The 21414-nt window shown below is 43.7% G+C and overlaps 2 protein-coding genes across 11 annotated transcripts in view; one reads left to right on the forward strand and one right to left on the reverse strand.

Moving 5' to 3' along the window:
* Nucleotides 1-21414, reverse strand: part of SLC31A2 (solute carrier family 31 member 2) — an 833895-nt gene that overhangs the window by 212819 nt on the left and 599662 nt on the right. The gene's annotated exons all lie outside the window — the stretch shown is intronic.
* Nucleotides 1-21414, forward strand: part of CACNA1B (calcium voltage-gated channel subunit alpha1 B) — a 327842-nt gene that overhangs the window by 2762 nt on the left and 303666 nt on the right. For all 9 annotated transcript variants that reach the window (XM_081847405.1, XM_081847407.1, XM_081847400.1 and 6 more), the window contains exons 2-3: nt 1502-1608; nt 13983-14122. In XM_081847405.1, coding sequence (XP_081703531.1) covers nt 1502-1608; nt 13983-14122 — 247 coding nt within the window. The remainder of the gene's footprint in view (nt 1-1501; nt 1609-13982; nt 14123-21414) is intronic.

The raw sequence follows: 21414 nt of genomic DNA on the forward strand, positions 1-21414 counted from the left end.
TGCATGTGAAGCAGATGCTGTACCCATTGAGCTATATGGCCCTTTCCTGTGCCTTTCTTCCTTTCATGTTGTAAGCAATTGTGGCCATGGTAGTGGAACTGTCTGTAGCAGAATGAGCAAAAAGGAAGTTCTTCCATCCTGAGCTTAGGGTTAGGTTGCTAAGTAATCCTTCCCTCCCTCCCTCTGTGTGTCTCCAAATATGTATTGGCAGATCTGTACTGGTGTCAGGAGTGTGCTTTCATGGCAGCATTCCCAGGGGGGGTCTCCTGTTGTTTTCTTTGTATCTGAAATCATATAGCTAATAATGCTCACAGAACAGCAATCAGACCTGCCCTTAGCAACATGGCAAGCTGTTCCCCTTCCCAGTTGAAACTGTGTGCATGCAGGGGAAGTATTGACAGGGCAAACAGAATCCACCAGATTGCTGGAAGAGGCGAATTGGAAGGCATCTGTGCTGCAGCCAAGCTTGGGATAAATGTACCTCAAAGAAAAGCCTTGTGGCAATTCAAGTGTTCTGCATTTCTGCAAGGCTAGATTCTTTCATTGCATGGTGGTGGGGTGGGGTGCAGAAGCTTATTGGGAACTTCAGAAGCTCTCTAGTAATGCATGGTGACTGTAAGGCAAGCTTCATTTGGAGTGTTTTGGTTGGGGGTGGGCAAGTCTGTTCCAGCACAAGCATCTAGGAGGGCTGGGTGTGTGCTAGTGTGCTGGTGTGCCTACGGCGGTGACTGGTGCAAGGTTTAAATCAAGCCGTTTCTGGTACCCAGGGGAGCTCGCTGTGCTGCTGAAACACTTCCCTGCCATCTGGGCCTTGGCCTAGAATTGGGCATGGATCCAGTGATACACACGCTGCAGAGAAGGGAGGGAGCTCACTATAAAGGCACAAGGCTACTCTGACATAAATCCTTGCTTGGAAATGAATTAAGATCCATTCTCTATGGTCCCCCCCCCTTTTTTCTTTTAGTCAAGCCCTTCTGCTACAAGGCAGCACAGATTTTGCTTTCTATACTGGCTTGGCAAGGCTGTTGTTGTGTAGTGATTCAAAACATGATCTGATATGTGCTGGTTCACATTTCAGCAAAACGCAGAACTTGTTGTGTGGCCTTTTTGGACAAGCTGTCTGCTCTTAACTCCAGCTCTTTCCCAGAGAGGATAAGAATAATGCCAGGCTACTTTACACGGTTTGTGCCAGGATTTGGCCAATGAGTTACTTTTAAAGCTGTTTGTCAGCAGAATGGACTCCCTTGGGAGGTGGTGGACTTTCCTTCCTTGGGGGTTTTTAAGCAGAGGTTGGAAGGCCACCCGTCATGAATGCTTTAGTTGAGATTCCTGCATTTGCATGGGGTTGGACTAGATGACCCTTGGGGTCCCTTCCAATTCTACAACTCTATGAAAATGGCATTTGAAAGAATTGGATACACATACACATGAGTCCAGTTTATTGCTGATTTTATCTTGCATACTTCTGTTGATCAGTTTTTTTCTTTAACTCTTTCTTCCACTCCTTTTGAATATATGATCTTGGCTACAATCATTGCTAATTGCATCGTCTTGGCCTTGGAGCAACACTTACCAGTTGACGACAAGACGCCCATGTCAGAGAGGCTGGTGAGTACCATTTATTTTGTGGGGGAGGGCAATGTTGTCATTCTTACCCTCTTACTTAATTGTATTTATCTGATTCCACTTATGAAGCACTTCCTGTATTATCTGTGTCTGTTGTTGGCATCTGTCTGTCAGTAAAGGCTTCAGCCATAAGAAATATTATTATTATTATTATTATTTATCTACATAGCAAGAACAATCCCATATATAAAAAGGTTTAAAGCAATAAAAAAGAATAATTTCCCAGTCCTGTATACATGCAGACTAAGATAAAAATCTCCACTTAAATGGCTCATTGGAAAAAAAGAAAATCTTCAAAAGGCGCCATGCCTGATGTGTAATGGGAGGTAGTTCCAAAGGATCGGTGCCTACTACACTCAAAGTCCAGCATCATGTAGAATCAGGAGTGCCAATTTGGCCCTACGACTGTGGGTGTCCAGGGTCTTGGGTGCCATGCACCCAAGGCCCTGGCACCAAAATTTGTGGGTGCCTTGCACCATCATGGGATTTTTTGTGGGTGTTTGGGCACCCAGGACCCCAGGGAATCGGCACCAATGTGCAGAGAGGACCTCCTGATGAGATGGTGTTGTGGTTCACAGGGGATACTGTTATCAGATGGCTATGTTCTGCCATCACGATTGGATGCAGTATGCCTCTGAAAGCCAATTGCTGTGAATCACAAGTGGGGAGCTCAGGTCCTGCTTATGGGCTTTCCAGAGAAATCTGGTTGGCCCCTGTGACAACAGGATGCTGGACTAGATGGACCCCCTTTGGTCTGATCCAACAGAGTTCTTCTTATTTCTTAACCAGGTCAATGTTAAAAGCCTTATCCAATGGATAGCCTTATGTAATGAAGGATAAGGCTATGTTCTATCTCTACACCCACTGCCGGAGACAGCATGATTCTGAATACTAGTTGCTGTGAACTGCAGTTGGGAGAGCACTGTTGACCTGTTTGCTCGTTTCCCAATGGGACATCTGGAAAAACAGGATACTGGACTAGATGGCCCTTTTGACTGATCCAGCAGAGCTCTTCTTATGTTCTAACTCTTTATTAGCCTACAGAGAGTAAGCAAAGTACAGTGGGAGAATGAGCAACTAACTGGTGATGAAGCCATCAGAGTAAGCATCTGGGGAGAAACAGTCCTAAGATGGAATGCAGGAGGAGTCAGTTTTTGGGTAAACGTTGGTTGGTGAGCTGCATTGTGAAGTTCAGAGACGTGTGAATTTCAAAGGATGTCAGTGTTTTGGTTCCTGGACTGTTTTGGAAAATGCGAATTTGATTGGTTCACACTCAGATGTGAACAGAATGTCATTCTTCCTCATCCCTGTACCAAGGCCACTGGCTGGCTGAGGCTGATGCAAGTGGTGTGGTCCAGGGCAGTGGCGGAGGAAGCCGCTTGGGCGCCTGGGGTGGTGCACCCAGGGGCAGGGCGAGTCGCCCATAGGGGCGAGGTGCACTATAGGGCCTCTGGACTTTGCCTGCATCCTCTCACTCAGCCGCCCTACAGCTGGGGGAGAGGCAGCGGGTGGACCGTTTGGTTAGCAGGGAGCCTGTGTACACCTAAGCCACCGTGTCTCTCCCAGGAGAGATGCGTGGCTCAGGCGCACTGCAGGCACAGCCGTGAGTGCCGCCTAGCATTTTGTCACTCCCCTCAGTGGTGACAACTGGGGTGGCCTGCACCCACCGCACCCTCTTCCTCTGCCCCTGGTCCAGGGAGGGGTGGGTCTGTGGTTGAAGGAAGCACCAATTCTGTTTTCTCAAACAGGGTCACATAGAGGCATTTGATAGTTTTGAACTGTTCATGTGAAGGAGAGAAGAAGGGAGGAGGGGGGGGGTCTTCTTCTGAAGATGAAATTTGATGGATTTACCATATTCCCTTTAAGAGAAAACAACACTGGGAGCAGCCCACTCACAAAGAAAATAACTTACCAGCAGGCTTTATGGTAATGAGGCAATTATAATATTTCAAATGCAAAGCAGAATGATTTTTGGGATAATCTCTTCATTCTTTATCAGCTGGCAGGGAGGGGGTGGAGAAGAGAAGCAGGCAGCCAGGGGTAGACATTTTCCTTGTTTTTTTTAAGGCTGCTTTGGAATGTTTCCGAAGCTCAACCTGAGTGGGTATGGCTGCTCCTAGCACAGGGAGATGAAACCTTGAAACCTCCCTCCTTTGAAACATGTTAAACCTAAAAAAAAGAACATTGGGGAATGAAGTAAAAAGCTGAGGGTTTTAGGCAATTCCTTTTGCCTGTTTTTAGATGGTTCATTCCATATTCCACAAGTCCGTTAATATAACAGTTCCTGGATTTCATCTACTATTGTAAATGGGAGGAAGCACTCCTAATGTGAGAGTGTATCCAGACTGCCATGGGTGAGGACCCACTCTTCCCATGGGTAAAAGGACTTCTGGATAGTTAAGTCCTGTCAAAGGCAACTATGGGGTTGCGGTACTCATCTTGCTTCAGGCTGAGAGAGCCGGCGTTTGTCCACAGACAGCTTTCCGGGTCATGTTCTGGCACTCAGAGGACTGTGACAAGTGCCAGAGTGCATGGAAACGCCATTTACCTTCCCGCCACAGTGATACCTATTTATCTACAGTGGTGCCCCGCAAGACGAATGCCTCACAAGATGAAAAACCCACTAGATGAAAGGGTTTTCCGTTTTTTGAGGCGCTTCACAAGACGAATTTCTCTATGGGCTTGCTTCGCAAGACGAAAACGTCTTGAGAGTCTTGCGATTTTTTTCGCTTTCCCCCCCTTTTTCTAAGCCGCTAATAGCCGCTTTGCTGCTAAGCCGCTAATAGCCGCTAAGCCGCTAATAGTGCTAAGCCGCTAATAGGGTTGCTTTGCAAGACAAAAAAACCGCTAGACGAAGAGACTCGCGGAACGGATTCTTTTCGTCTTGCGAGGCACCACTGTATTTGCACTTTACCTTACCTTTTTTCCCATGGGTAGACCAGGTCTGTGGACCAGTTACACCTGGATGGACAGTTACAAAAGGCCTTATTGGAGCCCTGGTCTACAGCCCATTGGTCACAATGGGTAGACCAGGGTAGACCAGGTGGCCAAAATTCCCAGTGTGTTTCAATTGAGAAAGGGCTTTAGCTCATGGATAAAGCATCTGCTCTGAATGCAGAAAGCCCCAGTATCAATCTCTGGCATCTCCAAGTAGGACTGGGAAATAAGTCCTGCCTGGAACCCTGGGGAGTTACTGTCAACCAGTATAGACAATACTGAGCTAGATGGACCAATAGTCTAATTCAAAATGAGGTAATTTCCTACATTGCTGTGTTCTGTGGCCCATACAAGGGCTCCTTCACATATAGATATACTGATCTGGAGGTCTGCACATGAACCACTTCTTTAAAAGTAAACTGATTCACTTGCATAGCATGAAATTTAAAACCATGTGGTTCCATAAGTTTGTCTCTTGGAGGTGAAATCTAGGGCTTTAAAAAAAATATCCAAAACCCTTAACTGTATATGATTTTTACATCAGTTAGTTGATTATATTTGTATAAATGCGTATATCATTAGAACAATGTTTTGAAGTGGAATATCATACTTTTAGATAGTGGGCATTAAGATATGTTGTAGTAGGTAACATCTCAGAAGAAGCATCTACTTCCCGTGATCTTAGAAAAGGCATTCTTCCTTGTGTGTGAGAGTTCAGAAAATATGCCTTTTCCAAGTACAGGGGTGTGTGTGTGTGTGTGTGTGTGTGTGTATGGCTTGTATTCAAAGATAATCTTACTCAAAGTAGAGCCATTAAAATATTGGACACAACTAACTTAGGTGAATTAATTTCATTGGGTCTACTCTCGGTAAAACATAGTTGGATGCAACTCTTTACATTTTTTGAAGTGTTGCCAAATTAATTGAGGATGTATGTTTAGCCAGTCATCTGTCTTCTTTATGAATTTATTAAATTTATATAAAGATGTCTTTCTCACCCATCTGCTGCCACTTAGGGAAGTTACTAACAATTTAAAATCACAGTGCAATAAAAAAAAAGTTAAAAAGGAAAAAAGAATGAAATAAAATACCTAGCATTTAAAATACAGAATCATACAAAATATAGAGGCAAGAAATATAGAAATCTACAAGCGTCTTAAAATGTGACCGCTAGATTGGTTATTTTTTGGTTTGAGGCATATTGCTATGGTTGCCTTAACTTAGTTCCCTGAATTATGGTGAAAAATTTCTTATGATTAATAATCATTAGAAAGAAGCATGTTGTTATTAAAACAATTATTAGTTTTTAATAGTAAACTGATAACTATATAAGCCCTCCTCTACAAGCTTTTTTTGTTATTTGTAAAAAATCCTACCCTGCCAACAATAAGAAAAAAAAAATATCATGGTGGTTAATGTGAAATCAACATTAAAATTATTATTAGTATTGTTATTTATAAAATTTGTATAATGCCCTTCATCTGAATATCTCAGGGTGTTTCACAGCATAATTAGAGTGGCTTGTGAATAACATTCATGAAAGAAATCCCAAATATGTCACAAATCAGTAGGTCAGATTAATAGAGCAACATGGCTGGATTACGCATCAGAAAAACCTGGAAGAACTGTTGCATATGTATTGGATACAGAATATTGTGAATTTTACAATATTTTGGATGAGAAAAACCATACTGAAAGCCTTGATTTGCCATCTTATTTGCCTGTCTGAAGTAATGAGAATATAAAATCATGATTATGATGATAATTAAATACGTATCTCAATCACCTTTCATCAGAAGGTTCCAGGGCAGTATATGAAAGTGTGAAAATAATTCAAGCATATAAATATGATATATTTGGAACAAATGCACATAACAAGCAACAAAACAAAGAGCAGATGAAAACTTATAACAAAAGGAACAAAAGTAATTCTATCCAACATGTCATTATTTTGTGAGAAGATGGATTCAAGAGCATCATTGAAGCTCCTAAGTTGCACCATTAAAGTAAAGCACTCTGCCTGCACTAGAACAAAAAAGGGGGGAAACGCTAAGAAAAAAGGATCTGCAATGAAAATCTTGGGATGAAGGCATTTTAAACACTGCCTGAGCAAATAGGGATGAATGCTTGTTTTCACATAATGACCCTGTTAACAAATCAGAATGAGTGTTCAATAAAGGCCAGATATAATCTAACCTGCGTGTGAGCTTTGTTCTGCGTGTGAGTTGTTCTGCGTGTGAGCTTTGTTCTGCGTGTGAGTTGTTGCAGACAATTTGGACAACTTTACAAGGTTAAGTCCAGTCGCGGATGACTCTGGGTTTGCGGCGCTCATCTCACTTTACTGGCCGAGGGAGCCAACGTTTGTTCACAGACAGCTTCCGGGTCATGTGGCCAGCATGACTAAGCCGCTTCTGGTGAACCAGAGCAGCGCACGGAAACACCGTTTAGCTTCCTGCTGGAGCGGTACCTATTTATCTACTTGCACTTTGACATGCTTTCGAACTCCTAGGTTGGCAGGAGCTGGGACCGAACAATGAGAGCTCACCCTGTTGCGGGGATTCGAACTGCCAACCTTCCAATCGGCAAGCCCTAGGCTCTGTGGTTTAGATCACAGCGCCACCTGCGTCCCTTTACAAGAGTATGAGACAAATTCGGGGGGGGGGGGAGGTTATCAGGGGCTTCCTGTCATGATGGCTATACTCTGGCTTCACAGAGGCAATATGCCTCTGACTATCAGTTGCTGGAAACCACAGGCGGGGAGAGTGTGCTTATTCCTGCTCCTTCTTGTCAGATTCGTACAGGCATCATCCGTTTGGCCATTGTGAAAACAGGATTCTGGACTAGATGGGCCATTGGCCTGATCCAGCACACTCTTCTTATGTTCTTAAAATAAACTTGCTTTAAAAAACAAATCCAATAACCAACCATCAATATAATTCTTAGAAATAAACACAACATTATCTAACCATAATATACACAGCTTACAGTTCACTCTTCCGTGTTTATTCAAAAGTAAGCCCCACTGTAGGCAATGCTAGTCCTATTTGGAGTAGAGCTGTAGAAATTGATGCACAAGACTAAGTTAGGTGCCTTGGATTGTATTCAGCTAAATTCTACTCTGAGAAGGGTAGACACTGAAATCGATGGGTCTAAGCTATTTATTCCCTTTAATTTCACCGAATACACTCTGAATAGAACTAACATTGGGTACTACCCATTAACTTCAAAGGGTAAACTCTGAATTGACCTTAGTTGGGTACAACCTGTTGAGGTTAATGGTGTTTACACTTGAGTAAGCAAATACAGTGTTATGGCCTTAGATCAGGCATGGCCAAACTTGGCCCTCCAGCTGTTTTGCGACTACAACTCCCATCATCCCCAGCTAACAGGACCAGTGGTTAGGAATGATGGGAATTGTAGTCCCCAAACAGCTGGAAGGCCAGGTTTGGCCATGCCTGCCTTAGATGCTCAATGTTTAAACAATTCAGTGACTGCTGAATTGTTTAAATGCTGAGTGTTTCAGCTATGTGCACTGTGTATTATGGTTAGATACCTGTTGATATTCTTTCTTATTTTAATAATGGCCAGCTGCTTTGAGACTAGTTTTCCACAAATAAGGAGCTTTAAATTCCCCCCTTTTGTCATATTATGTGTGCTATTTTCTCTTCCACCTTAAGCTTGGAGGAAATAATATCTCAGGAAGCCTGTGTCATTATATCTTGATTGAATAGCTTAGTCAGGTCATTAGTGAGTATACCAGGATTTGAAAGTGCCAATTTGTACCCAGGTGAGACCAGCGGCGTAGCAACCGCCTGCAGCACCCCACACACTAAACAACTACTGTGATCCCTCAAGCTCCCCTGCCACCCAGAATCCAAACCCCCAATGCACAGAATCCAAACCCTCAATGTGTCGTAGTACAGACCCCCCCATGGCACCCTATGACCTGCCCCCCCCCCACTGGCCTGGTGCGGACCTCTCCTGGCTAGCTACACTGCTGGGTGAGACCAAAACAGTTGTTCAGTAGCAACTTCTGCAAAACCTTTATTGATAAAGGTTTAAAGATGGGAGTTTTGTGAGGAAATTACATTTTTCTTATGCCTTTTGGTTTGATGTAAGACCAAATCTGCTTCTTGAACCAATGATACAAGCATAGCATATTTTCAGGTGTGCTTAAGAATTCTGCATCTGGTATATGGTGCCATTAGGGATAGAAGGAGCTGTCGTTTTTTGTCTGTTTGTTTCTCTGTTCCTCTCCTTCCAAACCTTAAGTTCACTTCTCCACATTCTCACAGCAATTTTGAAAAGTCCTTATTTGTCAGCATTTTAGTTCAAATTTCTCCTAATGAGCACACTGTTGTGTGCAGTTTTGACTAATATCCATGTTTTACACGCAATTTTCTGCAGTATGGTTGCATTTTTGTATGGTATTCAAATTCATGGAGGGGGAGTAATTTTCAATTTGGGCTTTCCTCTTCTGTCAGCAAAATGTCTTTGGTCCAGTTCTGATGCTGCCCTGTTGATTGATGGTTCCATTCACCCTTGTCCTACAGTAACTCTTGCTAGAATCATCTCCCAGGAAGAGAATGGATTAATCTGCCCAAGTTGTTTTCTCATCCCCACTCCGAATCTTGAAATCCAGTTCCTCACACTTCTGTAGGTCTTACACTTGTTGGGTGGGGGTGGGGGCAGCACGGCAGGGCCGGTGGGGATCTTAATGAAAACTTACAAGCCTTTTAGAGTCAATTTCTTCCTAATTTTCACCTGCGGTTTTGACTAATATACACATTTTTTTTTTTTTTGCAAAATAGTTTCCCCTAAAATGATATGCATGCTTCCTCTTAATATTGGCCCATGTTCTTTGCTTGGAAGATATGCACAACCAAAACCACAAAACTGTAGATTTCAAAGGGTAGCTATACTTTGCTTTGTGTATTGGTTCACAATGTGGGAATTGATTCCTTCCTCTTTAAAATGCAAACAATATGGAAATTTCTCCCCCATCCCTACTCCCAGTGGCACCCTGCTTGCTTGCGCATGCTGCCCATCCCCTCTAGACCAGAGAAAAGATTGGAGCACATGGTCCTCACTGTAAGTAATCCATGCAGAAGGCTTCTCATTTACCCAGGATGTGCTGCTTGTTGGTTCTGACATGGAGGCAGGGCATAGCAGCTTTCTCCCTTATTTAACATGACAGCCTTTTCACTCGGCTAATGGGCCTTGTTCTGTATCCTAACCACAGGCTCTTTAAAAGCAGCGAGGCATGAGCCAGTCGTATTAACCTCTTTTGAAAAGAGGAAGTCTTTTCTTTCGCATAGCACACCTAAGCCTTTTGGGATGGTCTTTTTAGGGGCCCGGGTAGCCAGCTCTGGGATTAGGTTGTGAGGGATGCTAATGAGATTTATTCTAGGCTGCATTGCTTTGCTGCAAAGAACACTTCCAATGAGACTTTTGTTTTTGTTTGGGGGAGTGGGGGGCTAACTGTGTTTGTGTCTTGTAGCAAAAGAAGTGGCACCATAAAGACTGACAAATATATTATGACATCAGCTTTTGTGGACTACAGGAAAGCTTATGCCATAATAAATCTGTTAGTCTTTAAGGCTCTGGAAGACTCTCTGTAGGACTCTAAACTTAGAGTTGTTCATCCTTAAGCGAGATGGGCAGGCATTGCTCTTTTGTCATATAATTTTGGATTAGCACTTTAGGTCTTTGTTTGCTGTTCTTACATGGAGTAGACCTACTCAAGTTTATGAGCTTGCCATGGCCATTAATAAATGGGTAGAAAAAAATACTAAATATAACCCAGTATTTCTTATTGCCCTTCTTCAGAGGATCACAGGGCAGTTTACAATATAAAAACAGAAAATACATAGCATAATAAACAAAACAACAGTACCCAACACTTGTTTTTATCCTGGACGATAGTATGATATATTACAATTGTATGATATTATGATGTCACAGTTATGTGATATTATGATTTTATATTATGATTGTATGGTATTGTATCATGATTGTATGGTATTATGATTATGTAAGATTGATTGCAGCCTCCGGGAGCTCATAATCAGGACTTGTAAACAGGGGCATTTGTGAGGGTGGTTTGAGGGGAAGGTCCCAAGTGCTGCCTCAGGGGGTACACAGGACCAAGAGATGTGGGTGGTGAGGGAGCTGCTGCAGTGACCAGCAACACCTGTGCCATGTTCGTCTTCTTGCCCAAGAAGGTGCAAAACTACACTCGGTTGCCTTGCTGAACGAGAAGGCACAGCAACTTGAGCTCACTTAGCCACACTCTGAGCTACTGCCCAAGAGGAGGAATTCCTTGATAGAGCAGAGTGGACTGTCCTGGAGCAGTGATGCACCTAGGGAGGTGGAAGATCTCCCCATGCAGGAGACGAACCTCTGGAGGAACATGACACACGGATGCAAGACTGCCAGGATCCATGTATTGCTGGAGCTGCAAGGTTGATTCCATGCCCTCACCTTGGACTGCCTACGGGCCTCCACAGGGTTTCATCTGGAACTGCAGACATGCATTTTGGACCTTAAGAAGGCTGATTTCAAAAACCTTAAGGAACTACTGGGTGAGATCACATGGTCAGAAATACTTCAAAGATTAATGGGAGTTTCTTAAAGGTGAAAGATGGAAGACACAGATGCAGACAATTCCAACAAGAAAGAAATTGGGAGGCATCTAAAGAAACCAGGGTATCTGCATAAGGAGCTTACAGATGAGCTTAGATTTAACAAGGCCATGAATAAGAAATGAAAGAAAGGGGGAATCACGAAAGAAGAGTATATATGAGTAACCAACAGTCTCAGAGAGAAGGTCAGGCAGGCCAATGCTCAGAATGAGTTCAGGCTTACAGGATACATTAATAATGATAATAAAAGGTTTCTTTGGCTGTGTTAGAAACAGGAGGAAGAATGAATAATAATAATAATAAAAAATATTATTTATACCCCGCCCTCCCCGGCCAGAGCCAGGCTCAGGGCGGCTAACACCAGTAAAATTACAGTAAAAAGATAATAGGAAAAACAAACAAACAAAAACAACCACTTTAAAATACAGGTTAAAATGCAATTTAAAATGCAGCCTCATTTTAAAAGTAGCCCATAGATCAAAACCATAAGGGGAGGGAAACATAAGGGTCAGACTGAGTCCAAACCAAAGCCAGGCGGAATAGCTCTGTCTTGCAGGCCCTGCGGAAAGATGTCAAATCCCACAGAGCCCTAGTCTCTTTTGACAGAGCGTTCCACCAAGTCGGGGCCAGTACTGAAAAGGCCCTGGCCCTAGTTGAGACCAATCTATCCACCCTGCGACCTGCGACCTCCAAAATGTTGTCTTTTGTGGACCTTAATGTCCTCCATGGGGCATACCAGGAGAGGCGGTCCCGTAGGTACGTGGGCCCTATGCTGCATAGGGCTTTAAAGGTCAAAACCAGCACCTTAAACCTGGCCCTGTACTCCACCAGGAGCCAGTGCAGCTGGTAAAGCACTGGATGAATGTGATCCCATGGCAAGGACCCTGTAAGGAGCCTCGCCACGGCATTCTGCACCCGTTGGAGTTTCTGGGTCAGCTTCAAGGGCAGCCCCACATAGAGCGAGTTACAATAATCAAGCCTAGAGATGACCGTTGCATGGATCACTGTGGCCAGATCAGGGTGAGAAAGGTAAGGGACCAACTGCTTAATATAGCAGAGATGGAAAAATGCCACCTTTGGTGTGGCTGCAACCTGCGCCTCCATGGAAAGCAAAGTTCTCTGATTGGAAAAGATGGAGAAATGCTATTAGGTGATAGAGAGAAGGCAGAAATGATCAATACCTACTTTGCCTCTGTCTTCATCCAAAAGGAAAGTGGTGCCCAAGCTGGTGATAATGGAATAAACAAAGCAAGGAGGAAGCTGCAGCCCCAGAAAGGAAAAGAGGGGGTAAGGGAACATCTAGCTACTTTAGATGAATTCAGATCTTCAGGGTCTGATGAGCTGCATCCAAGGGTACTAAAGGAGCTTGTGGATGTAATCTCAGAGTCTATAAACTTTGAGAATTCCTGGAAACAGGTGAGCTCCCTACAGTCTGGAGGTGGGCAAAAGTTGTATCCAACTTCTCAAAAAAGAGGAAAAAGAAGACCCAGGTAACTACTAACTGGTCAGCTTGAAACTGATACCAAGAAAGATCCCCGAACAAACAATTTAATGGTTGGCCTGTGAGCACTTAGAAAAGGATGTTGTGATTACTAAGACCTGGCATGGTTTCTGAAAAACAAGTAATGCCAAATGAGTCTCATTACTTTTTTTGATGGCGTTGCAAGCAGTGGCGGACTTTAAGCTCTTCAGCCAGGCCTCTACCATTGCGCACACACACACACACATTTGCACAAACAACCTTCCAAGTTGTCCTAGCCAGTTGCCTGAATCTAAGAAAATGAGGGAGGGGGGGCACATCTAGGGAGACAGGTGCTGTTGTTCTTTGCACCTTCACAGGTGGTGAACATGGCTGTTGTCAAACAGGTATCTGTTCAGAGCTGCTCCGAGTTGCCCTGCAACTTTCTGCAACAACTTCATCGTGAGTTCTGGCACCTATTTTTCTTGGGGGGGGGAGAATACTGATGACAACTCCCAACATTTCTGAGTTCTGTCCATGCTGGCCAGGGCTGATGGGAGTTGGAGTCCAACAATACCTAGAGCGAACAAAGTTTTCCACCCCTACTCTAAGCAGCAACTCCCTTTAGGAGGGAATCCTTTCATGCGGTGGGGAATTCTGCTTCTTTGAACAGGGGTGAGGAGGCTGTGGCAATCCAGATGTTGCAACTCCCAGCATCCCTGACCATTGGCTGTGTTGCCTTCTGCTCTGATGGAAGCTGCAGTGCAGCAATATCCACCTGCTTTATTCCTGTCAAGCTGCTAACAATACTCCCTCTTTGCTTCTTAGCTGACCTCAATTCTGGCTCAAAACCGGGAGAGTGATTGTGTAGATTCACTCTGCAAAGGGGGCAGAATCAATGAGGAAAGTAGGAAATCAGGAAGGATTTCGGGAAATGGGACACGAGGTAGTGATTCCAGTTTCAACTCATAAAAAGGCCTCAGATTATATGCAGAAGACACTGGATGACTCTACGATAACATAGGCTTGGAGGATAACTTACTCTCCTCCTTTCTTTTCAATCTTCATTTGCTTCACTATTTCATAAGTTTGAACCTAAAACACAAACATGAGTTTGAGGTGACTCACAGGAGAGGAAATGCAGGGTAGGATGGCTGAGGGTGAAGTTTACAGTCTGTACAGTGTAGAAAAACCAAACCAAACAGTGAACTCTTGATAGCAAGAAATAAAACGTGAATTGACTATCCCAGCACCTGTAGAATTGTAGCTCTTTGCCTGACATTGCTGCTCTTCCCCTTCCCTCCTCTTCTTTTTAGGATGACACTGAGCCATATTTTATTGGAATATTTTGCTTTGAAGCTGGCATTAAGATCATCGCGCTGGGTTTTGCTTTCCACAAAGGCTCTTATCTCCGAAACGGCTGGAACGTGATGGATTTTGTTGTCGTCCTTACAGGGTAAGTGATCTCCCCCTCTCCCCGCTCTCTCTCGCCCGTCTCCACAATTCGTAGAAATTATGCTGAGAGTGAGTTGCTTTGATGCTTATTATTATCATCAGCAAGGTGAAGAAGAGAGTATGATGCTATTAAGATTCTATAGTAAAGCTATATTTGAAGACTTACAGAGGAGCTGTTGTGGAGGTGAATTTGGGCAAGCCTTTGTCTAGCCCAAGTTTATGAACACACGTAAAAAATAATAGATGGTTGGCAGATCTTAACTCTGAAGGCAATCCTTTTCATTTCTTTCTTCTTCTTTTTAATGCCAAACCGTCTTCTGAAAAGTACAGAACAGTTTTAAAAGCAGGAAATGTTTTAGAGGTGGATTAGATCGGACAATATGTGAACAAAAGGAGGTTCACTTTGCCTTAGAGACCAAGAAGAATGCAAAGGGGTAGGAGTCACGAAGTAGCAGAATACTGAATAAAAATGATCAATATGCTCGATATTTTGGAAAGATGCTGATTTGCTCTTCAGTTATGAAACATCTAGTTGTGCCCTATTTTGAGCTTCTGGATATGGTATAATAAGGAGTGGGTGTCCATTTTCCTCCTTGTACCTTTACAGTTATTGACTGGTATAAACTGAGAAGTACCTCAGGCGTGTTGCTGAGCTGAAATACCCAACTGGCATCTTTGGATAATTTGGGGGATAGGGTAAAGGAGGGTGAGGGCTTGGCAAGGGGAATGGGGTTGTCCTAAGTAAGGTTGGCAAGCAACATAAGAAGGGTCTGCATCCCCAAATATTTATATAGATGGCAGACTGGCTTGGAGCTATTCTTCCTTTACTCATGGACAGGCCTGTGTGTTTGTCTGCTGTAACATGTGCCATTGTACTGAAACTAAATAAAGTGTACACCTGGCTCTTCATAATAATTGTTTTATTCACATGTGAAATGATTCAAAGTGGCTAATCAGTTAAACTTGTATGTTCAGACGGTTTAGTCTTAAGCATGCTTGCTCCAAAATAAGATTAGCATTCATGTTCAGTTAAGGAAGCTATTGTATCTAGCTAAGTTCTACTCCGACCAGTACAATCATACCTCGGGTTACAGATGCTTCAGGCTGTGTTTTTTTGGGGTTACAGATCGCCGAAACCTGGAAGTACTGGAACTACTTCTGGGTTTCTGCGCTTTGCGCATGCGCAAAAGTGCTAAATTGTGCTTTGCGCATGCACAGAAGTGCCGAATCGCAACCCGCGCATGTGCAGATGTTGCGGACGTGCATCCCACATGGGTCACGTTCGCAACCCGAGCGTCCACTGTGCACAAATGAGTCATGTCCATCCATTTCAGTGTGTCTGCTCTGAGATGGGATGAATAATGGTTACAAACCTTAATTCTTAATGTAGTTAAAATAAGCACACTAAACCAGAAATACCTAATAATGGCCTACTTGGATCAGGGGAGTGCTGTGAACATAGCGTATCCTTGATGTCAGTAGGTTTTTTGACTAAGTCCCCCATGATATTCTTGCAGAGATATGTGGGCTGGACAAGGTAATGTGATATGTGGGCTGGACAGCTGTGGCCGATGGAGCTGGCGTTTGTCTGCAGACAGCTGTACGGCGGCTCCCTCGGCCAATAAAGCGAGATGAGTGCTGCAACCCCAGAGTCGTCCGCAACTGGACCTAATGGTCAGGGGTCCCTTTACCTTTACCTTTATGCTGCTTAATTATTCACATTTCTAAGCAGCGTACATGAATACAATCCACAGAAATGGGGACAATTAAATAATCAAAAATTATAGGAAAACCAAACACTTCCTTAAAATGCCTGCTGGAACAAGAAAGTCTTTGCCATGTGCCTGAAGATCACCGATGTGTGTGTGTGCCTGTTTAATCTCAGTTGGGAAGGAGTTTCAAATGCACCTTTTCTAGTAGTTACAAGCCAGCCATCTGAGCCATGGTAGACCACCAACAGAGATTCCTCCAAAAATCATAGTGATCAGGCATGGAAATAAGGGATCGGGTGGTCCCAAAGATTTCCTAGACTCACAGTGCAAGGGGCATTGTAAATTACTACAAGAATCTTTACTACAATAATTTTTTTCCTAAACCGTATGTATTTCTTGGTGCTTTTATTTGAGGATATTCCCTTTTGCAAGACTCATTGAGTTTGAGTGGACTTACTTCCAAGGAAGTTCAGTTAGGGTTGCCATTTTAAGGTTTATTTTCTTTGGATTACAGCCCAGACTTAACTCAGAGTAGAGCTTTCTCAGAGTTAACTGAAGCTAGTAAATTTCAACTGAATGTTCAGTGGCTCAAACTCAAGACTGCTTAATGCCAATAAGTTTCTCTTCAGTGCTCCAAGCCAGTATATTATGTTCATAATCAAGGTGGTTCCCCTCCCCGTTCTTTCAAATATATACCTATAGGTAAAATGGGATTCTGATCTGTGTCTATGAGAATGATAACAGCTTGGTTATGTTTGAGTTGTTCCAGATTGATTTGCTGTTCTGAACTATGCCTTCATGTATGTGGCATAAAACTTAAAATACTGTATTTTTCCATGTATAAGACTAGGTTTCCCCCCTAAAAAATAATGTCAAAAATTAGGGGGCGTCTTATACACGGGGCCATCTCCCCCCCTTTACTTAAATCTGAGTCCCCCAAAATAGGGGGCGTCTTATACATGGGGGCGTCTTATAGACAGAAAAATACGGCAGTTGCTCTACCTTGTGGGAAAATCACGAGTAATGGGATCTTTTGGGAAACCGTCCTAAATATTATAGTAGGCTGTGTGTCTTCATAGCTTAGGGTTTTATTCAAAGTTTGACCTGCAGCAGTAGACTCATTAAAATTGATGGGCATGACTGACTTGGGAAGGACACTTGCTCCATGGTTAGAGCATCTGCTTTGCATGCAGAAGATCTCAAGTTCAATCTCTGCCATCTCCAAGTAGGGCTTTTGAAGCACCACCAGGGAGTTCTTCCTATTTAGTCTAAATCTCTCCCCTCTTGCGATTTGAACCCATTTGTTAGGATCCTACCTTGGAGGAGGGGCTATAGCTCAGAGCTAGAGCAGCTGCTTTGTGTGCAGAAGGTCCCAGCTTCAATCCCAGGTATCCCCAAGTAGGGCTGGGAATGTCTCAGCCTGAAACTCCAGAGTTGTTGCTAGTCAGTGTTGACAGTACAGTGGAAGCTTGGGTTGAGAACGTGATCCGCGCGGGAAGCATGTTCGCAACCCGCAGCATTCGCAACCTGCAGTGCTGTGTGTGTGCATGCGTGGGTTGCGATTTGGCACTTCTGCAAATGCGCAAAGCGCGATTTAGTGCTTCTGCACATGCGCAGCCGCCAAAACCTGGAAGTAACCTGTTCTGGTACTTCTGGGTTTCGGCGCGTCAGTAACCCGAAAAAACGCAACCTGAAGGGTCTGTAACCCGAGGTATCACTGGTCTGATTTGGGTTAATATTAGTAGGTCTGCTCTGAGTAAAATTTAGTTGGATACAACACTTTAATTGCATAGGGGACTCTTAAGAGAAAGGAGCCTGGTGACGTGTGGGGCAAGGGTATTTTCTGTTCCATTGCTTGAAAGAAGTTAATTATTTTCTGGGGTGCTGCTGATGGATGCTGTCTTAGTCATAGGATCATAAACAAAGATGTGATGTTACATATGCACACACGATGTAAGCGATTTGTTTTAGAAAAAAAATGCCAGCCTTTTTTTTGGGTATCATTATTGCAAGTAGTTTTAAGTGCTGTTTGATTTTTGAATATAATTGCACAATAGCAAGTTTGATTAGACAGCTGTAATAAGAAGCCTTGTTGCTCTCATCAAACACATGCATTCTTTTGAAGTGCAAGAGTGTTAATGTCAAGGCTTCTGGCTTCTCCTGCTGATCCTAGCTGGGATGTATTGAAAGTGTCTTGTACATGGGGCTTCCTACCAGGCGGGCAGCAGGGAGAGGACTTTGTATAGATAGTTGGTGACATTTCTTCGCAGAGAGGCTCTCTGCGGGGAAGAGGTTGCTACATTAACTGTAATGCCTGCCATTTCAACTTGCAAGACCAAGAGCAAAAACCAAACAAACACCCCTCCACAGCTTTATTTCAACACCACCACATACTGCTGAAACATCTAGAAATTTATAACTGGTTCACTGAATGATCATTACCTAAATACAGTGGAGACTCAGGTTGTGAACGTGATCCATGTGGGATGCATGTTTGCAACCCACAGCGTTTGCAACCCAAGTGGGTTGCGATTCGGTGCTTCTGTGCATGCACAAAGCGCAATTTAGCGCTTCTGCGCATGTGTAACCACCAAAACCCAGAAGAAACCCGTTCCGGCACTTCCGGGTTTCGGCGGTCCGCAACCTGAAAAAACGCACCCCGAAGACTCTGTAACCCGAGGTATGACTGTAGTGGGCAAGGGTCATTATATTCAAATATCTAAAGGGCTGCCACATGGAAGATGGAGGAAGCTTGTTTTCTGCTGCTCTAGTCTAGAGGGTAAGACCCAAGCCAATAGTTTCAAATGACAACAAAGGAGATTCTGACTAAACATTAGGAAGAACCTTCTGACAGTAAGAGCTGTTTGACAGTGGAATGGACTCCTGTCAGGAAACTGACTGTCAGGACGCTGACGAGTGTACACCAGGGGAAGGGAGGCTGGAGTCTGACTTGGGAGATGGGGCCTGTACCAGGCAGGAGGCAAGAGGCAGAGGCAGGAGAAGCTCCATAGCTGGAAGGTGGAGCACAGGATGGGTTGGGAAAAGAGGAGGAATAGGCAGGCCAGGCAAGTGAAGGGCGAGGTGTTCCTCAACCCTTTCTTGCACCACTGTCTCCCAGAACCAGGAGAGGATTGAAGTGGGAAGAGCAGAGGCAGCTTCCATGCAGGCAAAGCCTCCAGCTGTGTGTTTTAGCCCGGGGGGGGAGGTAAATAAATGAGTGGAGTGCCCCCCAATTGTTGCAACTGCTCCATAGAGCACAGACTGGGGATTAGCTACCTATACACTAGACAGGTGTGCCATAGAAATGATTGTAAGGGTCAGCTTGGCAATAAACTTTCTGTCCTGTTCATTCCTTTGGCAGGGGAGTGCATTTCATAATTCCCTAGAAAGGCAGACCTTCCAAGTGTCCCTATTTTCCAGGGACATCTCTGATTTAGAGAAGCCATCCCGGTTTCTGATTTGACACCGGAATGTCCCACTTTTCCTTAGGATGTCCCTGTTTTCATTTGAGAAATGTTGGAGGCTATAGAGTTATCTGACCCCTGAACTGTCTGAAGGAAATCCTGTATAGGGAAGTTTTTTTTAAAAAATATTTAATGTTTTATTATGTTTGTATATACGTTGGAAGCTGCCCAGAGTGGCTGGGACAATGCAGTAAGTTGTGTGGGGTATAAATAGTAAAATTATCCATATGGAATGGGACGTTCCTATTATCGAAGAAATGTTGGAGGGTATGGGAAGGTGGTGGAATCTCCTTCATTGGAGGTTTTCATACAGAGGTTTGGTGGCCATCCGTCAGGGTTTATTTAGCTGTGATTCTTGCATTACAGGGGGTTGAACTCTCCAAGTCTATGATTCTATGATCATCAAAGGTTGCTACTAGATGGTCAATATTTTCCAGGAGGGATTCAAGACCATAGCAGAAGTTTACATTTGCACTATTAAAGCGTTTCAAAGTGCTTGCCATGGTTCAACAACTCCACTTAAAATGCAATTGATGGCAGGTATGGCCTGTAGCTCTACAATTGTAGGATCCTTGTTTCTATCAGCCCCAGCAAGTTTGGCTAATGACTAGGAATGATCATTGCTGAGCAGATGCATAAACACCCAATGAAGAGATTAGGATGAATGCTCACTGTCATATAACATACCTGTAAATAAATTGGAATGAATGCTCAGCGAAGAAGTCCAACGGTAACCTCTGCATAAGCTTTGTCCAAGCACATCTGGATGAAGGCTCAATAAATAGTGTTTGACGGAGCCCAAAATATCATGATAAGCCAGGTTTTCTGGTTTACCATGGCTTATTATGTGTAAGCAGCAAGCAATTACCGTATTTTTTGCTCTATAAAACTCACTTTTTCCCTCCTAAAAAGTAAGGGGAAATGTGTGTGCATCTTATGGAGTGAATGCAGGCTGTGCAGCTATCCCAGAAGCCAGAACAGCAAGAGGGATTGCTGGTTTCACTGCGCAGTGGTCCCTCTTGCTGTTCTGGCTTCTGGGATTCAGAATATTTTTTTTCTTGTTTTCCTTCTCCAAAAACTAGGTGCGTCTTGTGGTCTGGTGCATCTTATAGAGTGAAAAATACGGTACATTCTGCCTGATTGCTCTTCCTTGGTCATGAGAAAGTGAAACTAACAGGAATCCACAATGAAACTTAGCTTCCCATTACAGCTAAGCCTAGAATGGCAGTTTCCTTCTCCCAAGCCAGTTGGAATCACAAACCAGACTTCAATAAACCATGGTGGTGTTTTTAGCTTAGGAATTTTGGCTTATTAAGGAGAAACAAGAGCCATATATAATGGAAACCCAAGCAGTAGCGAGGAAGTAAGTGCTGGCGCATGAGAAACCATGATAAGCTGGGAACTCAGGTGTGTAAATAAAGTGCATTGTCTTGGAACAGACGTAATTCTGACATGATGAACCTGCAATTGCTTCTTTGCATGACTATAGAACACAGGAAGCTAACTTATTTTGAGTAAGGTAAAAGGTCCATATAGTTTGGTGTTCTCTATAACAAGGGTGGAAAGCCTCAAGCTTGAGGGCCAAATATGACACACACACTCTGACCCTTGAGACGCTTTCTAGGTCACACCCCTTTCCTCAGGCTAAACCTCTCACTAAAAACTCCTTCCCTACAGTCCACCAGCCCTACTTTGCATTCTCCTTGAGTTTTATTGTCTGGATGAAATATGTCATTGAATTCTGGTAGTGCTTTTGGGTGGAGGACAGAGAGGAGAGTGAGTGAGAAACTAGCTGAATGTAACAAAGTAAAATTTACCCTGTTGCTCCATCCCTTTTGCAGCTGGCCCATCCAACCACTAGCATGTGGCCCCCAAAAGGCTGCCCAAAAGGGAATGTGACACTTGGTGTGACCTCTGTAGCAGCTGCTCTCCATGGTTTCAGGCAAAAGTCTACCCCAGGTGTACCTGTACAATCCTGGCTATTGAAACTGGGGGCCTTTCATTAAAGAGAGAAACCATGAAAGGAATCAAGTCCAACCAAAAAAAGCTTTCTTCTTTTTTGCAGAAAACTCTGAACAAAGAGGACTGGATTAGAAAGGGATGAGCATGGAAATATT

The sequence above is a fragment of the Podarcis erhardii genome (genome assembly GCF_964252035.2).
Source record: "Podarcis erhardii genome assembly, chromosome: Z".
NCBI lineage: Eukaryota > Metazoa > Chordata > Lepidosauria > Squamata > Lacertidae > Podarcis > Podarcis erhardii.